The sequence below is a fragment of the Camelus bactrianus genome, chromosome 29, assembly GCF_048773025.1.
Source record: "Camelus bactrianus isolate YW-2024 breed Bactrian camel chromosome 29, ASM4877302v1, whole genome shotgun sequence".
Taxonomy (NCBI): Eukaryota; Metazoa; Chordata; class Mammalia; order Artiodactyla; family Camelidae; genus Camelus; species Camelus bactrianus.
The window spans coordinates 3,326,838-3,340,709 of NC_133567.1; the positions used below are offsets into that span (position 1 = coordinate 3,326,838).

A 13,872-nucleotide genomic window follows, 5' to 3' on the forward strand; every position below is an offset into this window, starting at 1 on the left:
TTAGAATTATGAAAATGTGGCCCTTTTTATGAAGGAGAAAACGCTTATGATAGAGAAAAGGAGACTTCCAGACATAGTGCTGTCACAAGACATTTAAGCAAAGCAGAAAATGAAATCCCGAACAACGCTGTTTCGTTCCTTAAACAAGAGGTCTGTAATTTAACCCTGATCAAAGGCTGTGGAAGAAGGGCCTGCCCACTGCGAGAGAGACAGCAAGCCAGAGTCCAGCGGAAGCCAGGCCAGCAGGGGCCGGGGCGCCCTGCAGAGTCTCCCTGGAGCAGGACTTGCAAAGCAGGAGTGCCAGACCACAACGGAGCGAGGCAGAGCGCACAGGAAGGAGACAAAACCGGGCTCTGAGAGCCCGTGTCTCAGACCCAGGAGCCCCATTCTAACGGCCAGTCCTGATTTTGAAGTCTCTGCTTCCACTAGTGACCAGAGAAGTATCCCCCAACTGCTGGACATGTTACAGCCGCAGCCAATCACCCTACAAGTGTCGAACCGTCTGAGGCACAGCGTAGATGTTACTCCTACGAGGCCGAGTCTAAGACGAAGCAACCCAGAACGCCAGCGGCACCCCGCAGCGCGCGCTCCTCCCGCCGCCCTCCGAGGCCCACCGGCGCCTGGTCCCCACCGCAGCACGGAGCTTGCACTGCAGCACAGCAACGTTTGTCCAGGGAGGACCAATCTCAAGACAGGAAAAACAAAGGGGCGGACTGCCTATGTGACTCAATATTCTAAGTCCGAATGATACACATTTAGAAATTAAAATCTCATCTTAACATACCGATTTTTCATGTTCTAAGTAACTTATTTCTGAAACACCTCACCAACTCAGCAAAATCTGCAAACTTCAGGATCTTGTAAAAAATACTTTTAAAAACTAAGCCAGAAATAGTGTTAAAATGTGTGCTCTTGACAGAAAAAAGTCACTAATTTTGTTCACTTCAGGATCTCTCACCAAATATAAAAGGCTCCTGGGCTTCCCCCGGAAAGGCAGGGCGCGACAAGACAAAAATAAATCCAAGCAAAACGTCACGGTGCCTCTTTGCAGTTCACATTAAAATCCACTGAAATAATGAAGCCACCTGAGACCTAAATTACAACCCCCCCAACCTTATCTCAAGGAGACCCGTATCTGCAACCTAACGCTGACATTGTAACTACCCCTGCTGCCCCCGGCCCACACCCCGCAGCCCCCGGGCCCCAGCCCGGCCGCAGTCGGCCCCTCGCTGGCCCCGCCAGCCCGCCCGCAGAGCCCTCCTCCCCACCAGCTTCGCTCCACTCCTTCCCTGAAGACCCCTCCCTCCCCACGTCGCACGTGGTCAGGGAAGCCTGCAAGGCACCCTCCTCCAGGCCATGAGAAGTGTCCCGGTGCCTGCCCTGCTCTGGGGACCGAGAAGACACCACAGAAGACATGTCACCTGCCAACTGTGAAGCCAGCCGGACAAGCAGAGGCCTGAGAGCAGCAAGGCAACCACGGGCAGGCTTAGCACATCCCTCTGGGCCCAAATCCAGAGACACAAGGGGACAGCGGACTCAGGAGATGAGCCACCAAGCTAGATGGGTGCTGCCCGCGGCCCAGCGGCCCCAGGCCTCTCGCGGCGCCGGAAGCCTGGTGTGGGGTGTGGACCCCTGGCCGAGCCCAGGGCCCTGGGCTGACGAAGGGTCTGGAACGTGCTGGCTGCCGTCTGAAACTCCCCAGCGGCAGCCAGGGCCCGTTTACTGGTGTAACTGGTCAGACAGCTTGACCCGGTTAGGACACCTGAGGTCACACAGGCCCCACTAGGAACTTTCAGAGAACTGTCCCCAAACCAAGCTATCTGGCACAAATTCGGGCGGCCCCCGGCGCCTGCACGCTCGCCGGCTGCCCTCCCAGGAGCCTCATGTGAGCGTGCTCTTTGGAGCCCCGTGTGTCCTTCCAGCTCTCCAACCAGGCAGAACTCCCCGCCCGCCCGCCCGCCGAAACAGAAGAGACAGGAAGGTCGGAGCCGAAGCCAAAGGAGGAGAAAGTGAAGCAGCTACCAGACCAACAAGCAGCGCGCTGACTCACCGAGCTCAAAGCGGCACCGCTTTGACACACCTTCTTTGTAATTTCACATTACCGTAAATCGCTTAAGAGAACATGGATGTCACATTCCTTTCAAACATACTAAAAGGAATGTCTTTTTACCTGCGAACTCAGCTGAGTTTTTATCCAGTTGAAATAGTAATTTAAGTCACTGCCTTCCATCAGTTCTTTTCCCCAAGCTGCTAACTTGGCAATGATTCTTGCTGCCTGAAAAAGAAGAAATACATTTGGACACTATACTGATTCAAAACAAATCACATCACAGACTTTAAAAAACAAGACTCGTAAGAACCCAGCTGCATCATCTTTTTAACAGTCAACTCCTCAAAAGATAATAGATTACATTTCATTTTTTAAAATATTTTAATATGGTCAAAATATAGTTTTAAATATTTCCACCGAAGTGAACCAAAAGCAGTTGTGTTCTAAGAATTTCATCACATTCCCGTCGTTACTCTGAGTTTCAGAAGTAAGACTGGGACTCATTATAACACCAGCAAAAATCCAAAGAACACAGAAACTGTCTTTAGAGACTTTCACCATCACTTGCTAGAGTTCTGAGCAAACTCTACAGCAAACCGCCAGCCACTACGTTGTTCATTCAAGCCTCTCGTGAGTTCTCACATTTAAAAACCTGTATCTTGGTATAAAATATGTCCCGGGTATTAAAGAGCCACCTCTCTCAATACAACCAAATACCCCTTTCTCCTCACTCAAAAATTTCTCAGTTTTCTTTAAGCTGTAAAACAAACTTTTTCTTATTAAATAGGCAACATAAGTCTACATTCATCAAATCACCATGTTGTACACGTGAGACATCTTACAATTGTATTCGTCAATTATACTTTGATAAATCTGGAAAAATATAGAGAGATATACATCTCCCCAAAAATACAAACCCACTTTAATAAATACTCTTTCAGTCCTTTCTGTAAGCAAGTGTTTCAAAGCTCCAGTCAGTAGTAGAGAGCAGAGGGCTGAGGTCAGCTAACCACAGAGCACACTGATGTCTGTCCTCAGACTTGCACAGAGCCGAGCCAGGTGACAGAGGTCAGCACGCCTCGTAGGCAACTCAGATTCGGCAGCAGGCTGGGGGCACAGCCCGGCTCACGCACCGAGCAGTGACGTCTGGACGCCTCCATGTGCCTCGCTGAGTGAGCGCACAGATGTGTATCTAGCTTACGCAGACCTCGCTTTCACGAAATAGGTACGTAGCACGAGAGGATTCCCGTAAGGAAACCAGGGATGGAAACCCTGACCCACAGCGTGAGCACAAGCAGAAGGGAAGAGGCAGGGAAACCCGGCCTGGCGTTCCGTCTCCGAGCTTCAACTCCCAACAGCCTGACCCTCAAAATTTGGAAGATTAGCCAAAAGTAACTGAAGTCATAAAGAAATTAAAACATGGATTTGGCTGCACAATAACTGGTGATGAATAGTACCTAAACGTATGTTTGGTCTTTAACTTATTTGTCAATTTCAGTACAAAACCATCAAAATTCAGAAGACGTTTAAACCGTGTTTCTAGACAGTGAAAACAAGCCTCTACAATTTGAAAGAAAATACATCACTGTTTCTAAAAAACACTCTTTAAAATATAGTTTAATTTCATGAGTCTTCCTTCTTAATTTCCTTTCGTAACTGTTCTATAACACAAGCAGTACACAGTCATACGACACAGATGTACATGGGAGAGAGAGAAAGCACGTGCTCAAGACTGGGTCACTGACGGTGGTTCCTGAACGCAGCGGCAGGAGCCCCCTGCCGCCCACAGCACGCTGGGGACAGAAAAGGCCTGGACAAAGACTCCTCCTCTGACCGCCCCCCCCTCACCTTCTGCACACTTCACAAAAGACTGGTCAGTACTAAGGCTTCCAAAGACAGCCTTTCAGGCTCAGTGTAAGACAGAAATGTATTTAAGAGATTAAAAAGCAGTTAAGTAATTAAAATAAAAACCAAACACAACAGCTGCTTCAAAGCAAAACTTAATTTCCATAGTAAAATACAGGTAACTCTGTCACAGACAATCTAAAGCTGTTTGCACTTACAAATTTACCAAAAGCTTTTATGCCGACGATCTCATCAAATGCTCTACAAAACTTTACCTGTATCGGAGCAATCCTGGCTCCCCAGATATCCCAACACCCCACACTGCTAAATGCCAATAAGGAAATTCTGCTTTGAAAAGTCAACATCAGAGCAGTCACTCCTCTGGGAAGTGGCAGGTTACCAAGCCAAAAATGTCCTGAGTGTGTTTCTCCCCTAAATCAGAAATCTGACCCATTCAGTAGTTACCATGTGAACAGTAAAGAGGTCCTGGCGGTTCAGCATTGGCAGAAAGTAGGACCAGGCGGTGTTCTTGCTCCGTTTAGCATAGTCAAAGAAAATGCTAACACGCTGGTGGTTTTCCTAAAAAAAAAGAAAAGGAAGAAATTTCAGTAATCAGAATGTATTTTCCTGAAGAATGTAACAATTACACACTGCTTCTCAGCCTGTCATCTTATGTGCCCTCAATCAGTGTGACACCTCTCCCCTGCTCCCAGCCAAACAAAATCGGGAGGGGCAGAAAGATCCTCGTTTGGCTCTAGAGGGAAGGGTCAGTAGGAAGCACCTCAAGCTACTTACAAGCTAGGGAAACAGGGAATCAGAGAAATCTCACATGTTCGTGATTACTCCCAGCACATCATGATAGAAAAATCAGGGCAGGTAAGACAGCAAAAAAAGAGCATATGATATCAGCAGGTAGATTTGAGGAGCAATTAATTCTTAGTTCAAATCATGCAAACTCCACCTCTCACCTCAATCTTCTCTGCACACGGCTGGCTGAATCCTCCATCTGGTTCACTAAGTGAACACGGTGGCTAAGTAGCAATATTCGGTAAAAGTACAAATAACCACTCAAACAGTCATTTTAATCCTCAGATCAACATGTAACTCTTTCTAAACACAATGGCTTTAATCGTGGTCTGCGCTAGCAGCTTCTGATTTGAAGAGTAGACTACTGTCTCCTTACGGAGTAAAGCACTATAGTTCAGGGTAACAATTAAAATGGTTATGATAATGCCTTTATCAAGGAACTCAAAGTTCAGATAGGTCATCACTAACTCCACTGGTGGATTATTTCCAAAGTTAAAATTGAAAGGACCATTGCACACAAACATGAACAAAGTACCTACCCTACACGGAGAAAGAGGAGGAACTACACCACATGTTTAAGTAAGTTTAAAGCTCATCTTCCTCAACTAGTCCTTTGTGGCTTTGATTCCTGCTTAAAACATACCTCCAGCCACCACTGCTCGGGCACCCACATTACAAATCTTTAAGAGAATCAGGATAAAGCCCTTCTCAGAAGCACTAAGCAACTGATACTAAAATGTGAGCAGAGAAAACATTTTAATCTTCAAAGGTATGTACTAAAAACTAAACACATGTGGAAAAACAAGCAATTCTGCCCCAAAGTATTCTATTCAGAAACCTTAGGAATAAAATGACTGCATTAGAAACATGTAATTATAATATTCTTTAAGTAGCACAAGAACTCAAATGGTAAAGATGTGTGCAAATTTTTCAATGTAACTGAAGTCATACCAAAAAAATCAACTGTTAAAATACATTTAATCAGTAGCTGAGGACAATGTTGGTTACCTAAATCTAAATCTCTCCACAGATCTTTCATAAACACAGGTCACCAAGAACAACCAAAACTATGCATTTGAAGATGTCCAGTTTCAGATACCGTCTTCGCTGGGGAAAATGTAAAAGCCTGACAACGCTTTCCGCCGGTGAAGTGGCAGGGAAAGAGGCCCTCTCACACGCTGGTGGCAACACAAGACGGAACACGTGGTAACACCTTTACTGCACGTGCAGATCCCCTTTCACCCGGAATTCCCACTTCTCAGAGTTTACCATGAAGTCTCCTCCCAACCACAGGAGAACACACTTGCATGAGGTTATTATCTCCCTTCTTTCTAATTACAAAATACTGAAGAGAGGGAGTCACACCACCGGTAAGTGCTCAGAGCATCAGGGACACGTCGAGGGATTCACCGAGCATCGCTGGTGTTCAGCACAGAAGGCGGCGGTGATGCGGAAAAACAACAGACTGACTCCCTGACATCTGAAAACGGCAAAGCCAGCCTGCGGAGGGGCACTTCCATCTTTACCACACTTAGCAAATTACAGCTCACACAGTGAAGGAAAATACAGTATCACACTCTGGAAGAGAACCAGGGCTCCAAGCGAACCCCTGCAGGGATGTTCTGACTGGGAGAACACAGAAAGACGAGGTCACAGACGCATCAAGAGGACGATACACCCACCTGCAGCATATCATCAACCATGGTTAGGATGTACTGGACTGTCTGCTCTTTGGAGATGTGCGTCATCAGATTGATAAACGTTTTCGCACACTAGGAAAGATGAAACGAACATTAATCACTGTTGTCAAAAACAGACACATTTTAATGGAATTTCAGGAAAAACATGCAATTACAGAAAATGCACACCTTTTACAAATATCGTGATGATGTAAGGATGGACCATGACTTGCATCAGATTTTTTTTTATCATTTCTAGTGATAAATGTCAAAATGTTTACCATTTTTAAAATAGACCTAGCCACTGTCAACTCTTGATTACTGACGATAACAAAAAGATTAAATTACGCAGACTATCTAATACTATCATTGGTTTAGTTGGAGGGGTTGGGGGGGTTGGGGTGGGTTTTTTTGGTGTTTACTAGGTTTTATTTATTTTTTTTAGTGGGTGGAGGTAATTAGGTTTATATATATATATATATATATATATATATATATATATATATATATATATATATTTTTTTTTTTTTTTTTTTTTTTTTTTTTTTTAAGTGGAGGTACTGGAGGTTGAGCCCAGGCCCTTGTGCACGCTCAACGTGCACACCACTACCAGGCTCTGCCCTCCGCCTGGCGTTTACTAGGAAGCAGGACACTACGCAACGCCACAGGAGCGGGGTGCAGGCACTGGAAGCAGGAGGCCCTGAGCAGCTTCTGCCCTCCAGCTGGCAGGTTACGTCATGATCCCTCCAGAACTCACAGAAGACCTGACGGACCAGGGAACTGCACGTTATTCCACTGAGAATACAAAGGAGAAAAAATTTTCTAAAAAAAAAAAAAAAAAGTTAAGCACCTTTGACAGTATCAGATACTTTGAGACAGTAATTTCCATGCTCGGAATCTATTTTAATTTGAAATTCTTTTTTTCAAAAATGCAGGAAAGGATGGAGGAACTTAACATACTCATTGTAACATGTTTTCCAAAATTAATAAAGAAAACTAGAAATGACTCAAATGCCTTCCAATTAAAAAGAATTTTTAGTTAAATTACATCTGCCTACAATGGAATACCACAGAGCCCTGGAGAAAACTCCTGGAACTTTTAATGGCACAGGGGAGTGTTTAGATACAGTATTTTTGCCGATCACCTGACTGCCTTCAGTCTGAAGCATCTCTTGCTTCTCCTCGGGACTTCTCTTCATTTCAAATCTTTGAATGAATTCACAGTCTTCGGAGGAAATCATCTGCCCCCTAGAAAGTAAGAATTGGTTGATTTTTTCAGTAGGAGCGGAAGAGCCGCAGTGCGCCAGCAACAGACGCCCAGGCCCTCCCCTCTCTGCCCAGCTGTGCGAGGCTAACAGGCCGGCCCTGGACCTGCGTCCCAAGCTCAGCAGCATCACCCACTGATCACGACCCTCCCTGGACCTGAGCTAACTGACCCGCAGGACGGGCGCACTGACCACACGCTGACGTGGCAGGGAGGAAGCGTGCCGGCCGGCGGCACTGGGCGATCCTTCCCCAGGGTTTACCGTCAGAACACTGTGCAACGTCAGGGCCCCTGAGAACTCAGCGTCCTGTCCAGCCCCCAACTCTCTGTGAGCCCTTTTGGGGGAAGGGAGGGCGCACATCTCACACCCACCAGTGTCCCCACAACAACTGGCTCAACAGCAGATACACAGTTAACATGTGGCGAGCATCTGTGTGTAGACGTACAGAGTAGATGGGTTTTATCAAAGAAATCCACGAGCCAGACCACAGAATAAAAGACAGAAATAGGAAAAAAGGGAGACTGGGACTTAGGGAGCATGGAGGCCTTGGAATGGGAGGAACAGGAAAGAAAGCAATTAGAAATCTCCACGTGACCACACACGTTCCAAACGCCAATGCTACAGAACACCTACCGGCCCGCCCGAGCCTCAAAACGAATTTCAACAGTACTCTAGTTAGGTTCTACATACTCGGGCTTTAGAAACGTGAAACTCCTTGTCTTCCAGGCTAAACACACTGTGGACTAAAACTAGGGAACAGAACTCAAAACCCTAATTTCCCAGGGTTTAAGCAAACACACAGATACAGACGAACAGAGAAAACACCAGAAAATCCATCTTCCTCCTGCCCTGGAATCCGCGGCCTCAGCACAATCCAGGCCCTTAGAGTGAGAATCCAGGCGTCATCCTAGATTCTTCTCCAGCCTCATACATCAAATCGATCACCAAGACTTTCTCGAATCTCCCCAATTCTGTCCGTTCCAACAACCTAAAAATTGCTACATCCTCTTCTGAACTCCAGGCCTGTTATCCACAAATCCACCACGTACGCTGAGGGGAGAACAGTCCAACCAAAAGGCAAATCTGATCATCTGACACCAGCATAGAAGCATCAGACATTTCCCATTCCTGCAACTGTGCTCCTTGGGCCCAGAAATAGACCCCTGGCAGTCCCCTGACCTTCAACAAGGGTGCCAAGAACACACAATGGGAGCAGGACAGTCTCTTCAATAAATGGTGTTGGGAAAACTGAACAGCCACACACAAAAGAATTGAACTGAACCCTTATCTTAGACCACACATAAAAATCAACTCAAAATGGGTTAAATACTTAAACACTAAGACTTAAAACTGTCCAACTCCTAGAAAACATAGGGAGAAAGCTTCTTGACAATGGCCTTGGCAATGATTTCTTGGATATTAACCGAAAGCACAGGCAACAAAAGCAAAAATCAACAGGCGGGAGGGACTACATCGAACTAGAAAGCCTCTGCAGGACAAAAGCAGCAACAGACAAAATGCAAAGGCACCCTCCGGAATAGGATAAAGTACTTGCAAAATCTCTCTCTAATGAGTTATTTTCAAAAATAAATAAAAAACTCACATAACTCAGCAACAAAAAAAAAAAAAGCTTATTTAAAAATGGACAGAGGATCTGAACATACAGTTTCCAGAGACGACAAACAAATGGCCAACAGGCACATGAAAACGGGCTCAAGACCACTGATCCTCAGGGAAATGCAAGTCAGAGACACAGTGAGACATCACCACACAGGCTGTTATCAGAAAACAAAAGAGTATAAGTGAGGTTACGGAGAAGCGGGAACCCCTCTGCACTGTGGGTAGGAATGTAAATTGGAACAGCCACTATGGAAAACAGTATGGAGGGCCCTAAAAACATTGAAAAACAGAGTCACCACCCAATCCAGCAACGCCACGTCTGGGCGTATACCCAAAGGAATTAAAATCAAGATCTCAAAGACAGCTGCACTCCCACGTTCACAGCCACGAATGGAAACAACCTAAGTGTCTGTGGACGGATAAACGGATAAAGAAAACGAAGCATTTACAAAGAATGGAATATTACTCAGTCTTTAAAAAAGAGGGAAATCCTGCCATTTACAACAACATGTATGAACCTGGAGGACGTTCTACTAAGCCAGACAAGCCAGACACAGAGGAACAAAAACGCTACGCTACCTCACTCACGTGAGGAACCTACACCAGCCAAAGCCGCAGCCGCAGCCGCAGCCGCGGGGGGCGGAGGGGCGGCCGCCTGGGCGGGGGGGGGGGGGGGGGGACGTGGCCAAGGGGCGCGGGCCTCGGTCACGCGGGATGAGCACCCCTGCACGGCTGCTGCGCGGCCCCGCGCCGCTAGCTAACAGGCCTGTATGTGCACTGAAAAATCTGCCGCTAGGGTAGATCTTATATTAAGTGTTCTTATCACAAAACTTTTAAAAAGTAGGAGGACACTTTTGCGGGGGGGACGTGTCTACGGCACAGACTGCGGTGCTGGCCTCCCGGGTGTGTACTTACCCCTAGACCCAGCGAGTCGCGTACAATAAGTACGTGCTGCATTGTTACGTCAACCATGAACAAAAACACAACCCTGTGCTCCTTGGAGCCCTAATGAGGGTGGTAAACGGTCTCAAAAGAAGGTTCTGCGACTTCCGTTCCCACCTCCATTCATCCACCATTTTCATCTGTTTTATGTGCTGTGCTTCCTTCAGGTCAGCCGTGGACACAGCTTGCATGTCAGGCTGAAAAGCTCCGACTCACAGGAACAAGCGCTAACTCCCCCGGTGGCACTGGAGGCCTCCACCACTGGCACCGGCTGCCTCTCCGGCCTCAGTGTCCCCACTGCCTGCCTCCAAAACACGTGTTATGGCACCCCGCCCGGGCAGGCTATGAATTCCCTACCTGTGAACACCACATGCAGGAACATGTTCTGAAGGTGGGATCCAGGTCCTCTCTCTGTGCACCAACCATGCTTGCACCTTTCTGTTACCCCGGTTAACATCCTAATGTAAATGTTTATATACCTGACTTTCCTACTAGAAGACGAGTTTCTCCTGCTGAAGCTCCCAAGACTGGAAAAATGCCTCAAACTTGGCAGGTGGTCAATAAATGTTTGATGAGTAACTAAGTCAACAGAAATAAATGCGATCACTTTTGCACACTGCATATCCCTCTTAGGACAAAGCAAATTGCTAAATATAAAACTAAAGATCCCTCAATTTGTTTTTCAAAATACGTAGGCAAATCTTAGCTGAATTTCTTTAATAACTCACTGTTATAAAGATACCAAAATAAACCAATATGAAAAGTAAAGTCAGTAAGATAAAATATGGTCAAGAATAAATGAACAAATACAAAACAGACAAATACAAAACAGCATGTTAACTCTTAATATTAACTAACAGAGGTACTAGGGATTGAACCCAGGACCCTATGCATGCTAAGCATGCACTCTACCACTGAGCTATGCCCTCCCCACTCCCCCAACCCATGCTAACTCTTAATACACACAAGGAGGGGGAAAGAACTAAAACTTTTTCAGTGTATTCAACATACTGCTGCTTGTATACAACTGTGCCAATGCTTAAAATACACTATTTCGGCAACAATCCCGTGGGATACGTATCCCCATTTCACATTTACTTTAATGAACCTGAGATGTTGAGGGATCTGCCTAAGATCACCAAACTAGCAGACAAAAGAACCAGGGTTCAAACCCAGATCTTGAAACTCAGCACTTTTTCCTCGTTGTCTGAGCCCCTCGGCAACACCACCCGTGCCCACACGGTTCCCCAAGGCATCCTGAGTGCACCCGGCAGGCTCTGCCCCCTGTCCTCCTTCTCCCTCCACGGCTCATGAACACTCTTCCTGTGTTTCCCACTTACCTTCCAGATGGAGAAGGTCAAAAGTGCCCCACCCCCACCCCCGGCGCTGCAAGCTGTTCCCACCACCCTGTGCTGTCTCCCCATGACAGCTCATCAGTCTAAGGAGGAAGTGCTTTCTTCCACACGTATTAGTATTTTTCCAGTACTTCTCTCACAAGAGCATGACCATGAAAAGGTCTGATGCAAAGGCACATGACTCCCCATCACGCATAGCAGGCAGGCACTTACTGAAGATAGGACTGCCAGTTCACTTTGTTCGCTCGGACCTCTGCAGCCTTGGCAGCAATTATGTTGGTTGGAACAGCAGCATCCACGGCCCCCCGAATATCCATTTTGGTCATCGAATTTTATGATCTTGAAAGTTTTTCAACAAATCTTCAATTCTGATGCAAGGTGAAACCAGAATACCAGGTGTTACTGTTTTTTTAACAACTACTACTGCTATTTCATTACTAATGTCATCACTATCACCTTAATCTCAATAAGCATTCAACTCAAATATTAAATATTAAACATTAATATCGTATTTCAAAGCTTGTCCAATTATGCACTGCTCCATGAAAGTGTTCGCTGAAGGTTTCACTTTTCCAGGAAAGGGTTTTTTTAAATCACTGGCACGAACATTGCAGGAAGATTTTTTTAAAGTAACCGTCTATGATACTGACATCAGAAACCGTGCTTAACTAGAATAGGCATACAAAATAGGAAAGTGTTTTAAATGTATGCAATTGAGATCAACTTTCCTCTTCTGACAGAGGAAAAACAAGAACCTGAACAATACAGATAGGACCAATTATTTACATTTACTAAGCGTCATTTTAAAGTGACATCTGAAAAGCCTATGTCCCTTCTAACATTATTCCTTCAAACTAAAATACCCAAAGTGGGAATGTAGTATCTTAGAAGACAGAGCTTTCTTTTTGAAATCAACCTTCACAGTGTTTTGAAATCAATATTGAGAGAATTGGGGGGAACAAATAGAAATTACAATTCAGGCTCAGCCAACGAGAGTCGGGCCTGATTATACGAACCTACATATCATCTTAATTAAGAATTACTTAATGAGCTTTTAAGTAATTCTCACTCCTAAACTTAAAGACAAAAGCTTCAGCCTTGTTTTATCACTACACAAAACACAGGTTCCGGGTTACAAAACGTAAGTTCTTAGTTATGGCCACAAAGAAGCTAAAACCACACCCCAAGTTCTATTCCAAGATCTCAACATCTCAGTTTGGAACTTCATCTCTACATCTGAGGGTTTGCTGCCTAAACAAACATGAGCGACGCGGACCGGCTGGGCCCAGGCAGAAACAGACTCAGTCCGGGCCAAGCGGGAAGCCTGGGGGCGAGCGGGCTGGGCCAGCGGCCGCTGCTGCGGCAGGTGACGGTGCCTCGGCGCGGCCCACCAGTCCCCGCACAACCCGGCCCTGCAGCGGGTCCCGGGGAGGCACGCTCCCCGCGAGCCCGCCCTCTCCCCGCCCTCCCCGCGCGCCCCAGGCCCTGCGGGGAAGGCTCTGCCGCTGAGTCAGCCTGGTCAGGCCCCGAAAAGGAAGAGCCGGGACCCGGGGCCGGAGGGAGGCAGGGCTGCTCGCCCAGCACGCGCCGGAAAGAGCCGCAACCGCAGGGCGGCCTCCCTCCCGCAACGCACCCGCAGGCGAGGTCCGGGCTCGGTGCCGCCGCCGCGCTGGCGCCGAGTCAGAGCTGAGGCGAGTCTCCTGCCGGGTCCGGGGCCTGAGCGGCGGCGGGACGCGGCGGCTGGACGCGAGCGGATCCCGCACCCGGGAGACGCGTAGGGCGGCGGGGAGACGAAAGCCGCAGCGGCCGCAGCGGAGTGACAGGCGCGCCGGCACGTGACCCGAGCACGTGACCACCCGGAAGGCGGAAGACGGAAGCCGGGAGGGCCCAAAACAGCCCGCGGAGCTCCCTGCGCACACGCGGAGACCCCCCACCCCCCACCGCCCCGAAACCCGGGGCCCGCGAGCACGCCCGGGCCGGACAGCGGGCCCGAAACTCCCTGTGACTATCATTCTGAGAAGTTTAATTCGGGGCTTTGAACCAGACTGACCTTCACTTGGGTTTAACAAGTCAGTAAAGCAGGCGTCCTTACTCCCATTCTCGGTATGAGACTGATGCTCAGACGCGACAACCAAGTTATCCTGCCCTAGGGTTGCGGATGTAGCAAAGCATGGATGTTCCATGCTGTATCTGCAGTTATACTAACACATACCCCCACACACACACACACAAATACAAAAAATAACGTTTACCAGGATCTCACAAGCATTGTGTGTGCCATGTTTTATTGGGAGACTTACTGAGATAAA

The 13,872-nt window shown here is 47.3% G+C and overlaps 1 protein-coding gene across 2 annotated transcripts in view; it reads right to left on the reverse strand.

Annotated features, from left to right (window-relative positions):
- The window catches only part of ATP6V1H (ATPase H+ transporting V1 subunit H), a 51,766-nt gene extending 38,354 nt beyond the window's left edge, over nucleotides 1–13,412 (reverse strand). The window contains exons 1-6 of one of the 2 annotated variants that reach the window (XM_074355079.1): nucleotides 13,197–13,412; nucleotides 11,777–11,931; nucleotides 7,527–7,629; nucleotides 6,385–6,474; nucleotides 4,361–4,474; nucleotides 2,171–2,275 (exon numbers count right to left, since the gene is read on the reverse strand). In XM_074355079.1, coding sequence (XP_074211180.1) covers nucleotides 2,171–2,275; nucleotides 4,361–4,474; nucleotides 6,385–6,474; nucleotides 7,527–7,629; nucleotides 11,777–11,889 — 525 coding nt within the window. In that variant the 5' untranslated portion in view covers nucleotides 11,890–11,931; nucleotides 13,197–13,412. The remainder of the gene's footprint in view (nucleotides 1–2,170; nucleotides 2,276–4,360; nucleotides 4,475–6,384; nucleotides 6,475–7,526; nucleotides 7,630–11,776; nucleotides 11,932–13,196) is intronic. The other variant, XM_074355080.1, reaches the window with a different exon arrangement.
- Between the last annotated feature and the right edge of the window lie 460 nt (nucleotides 13,413–13,872).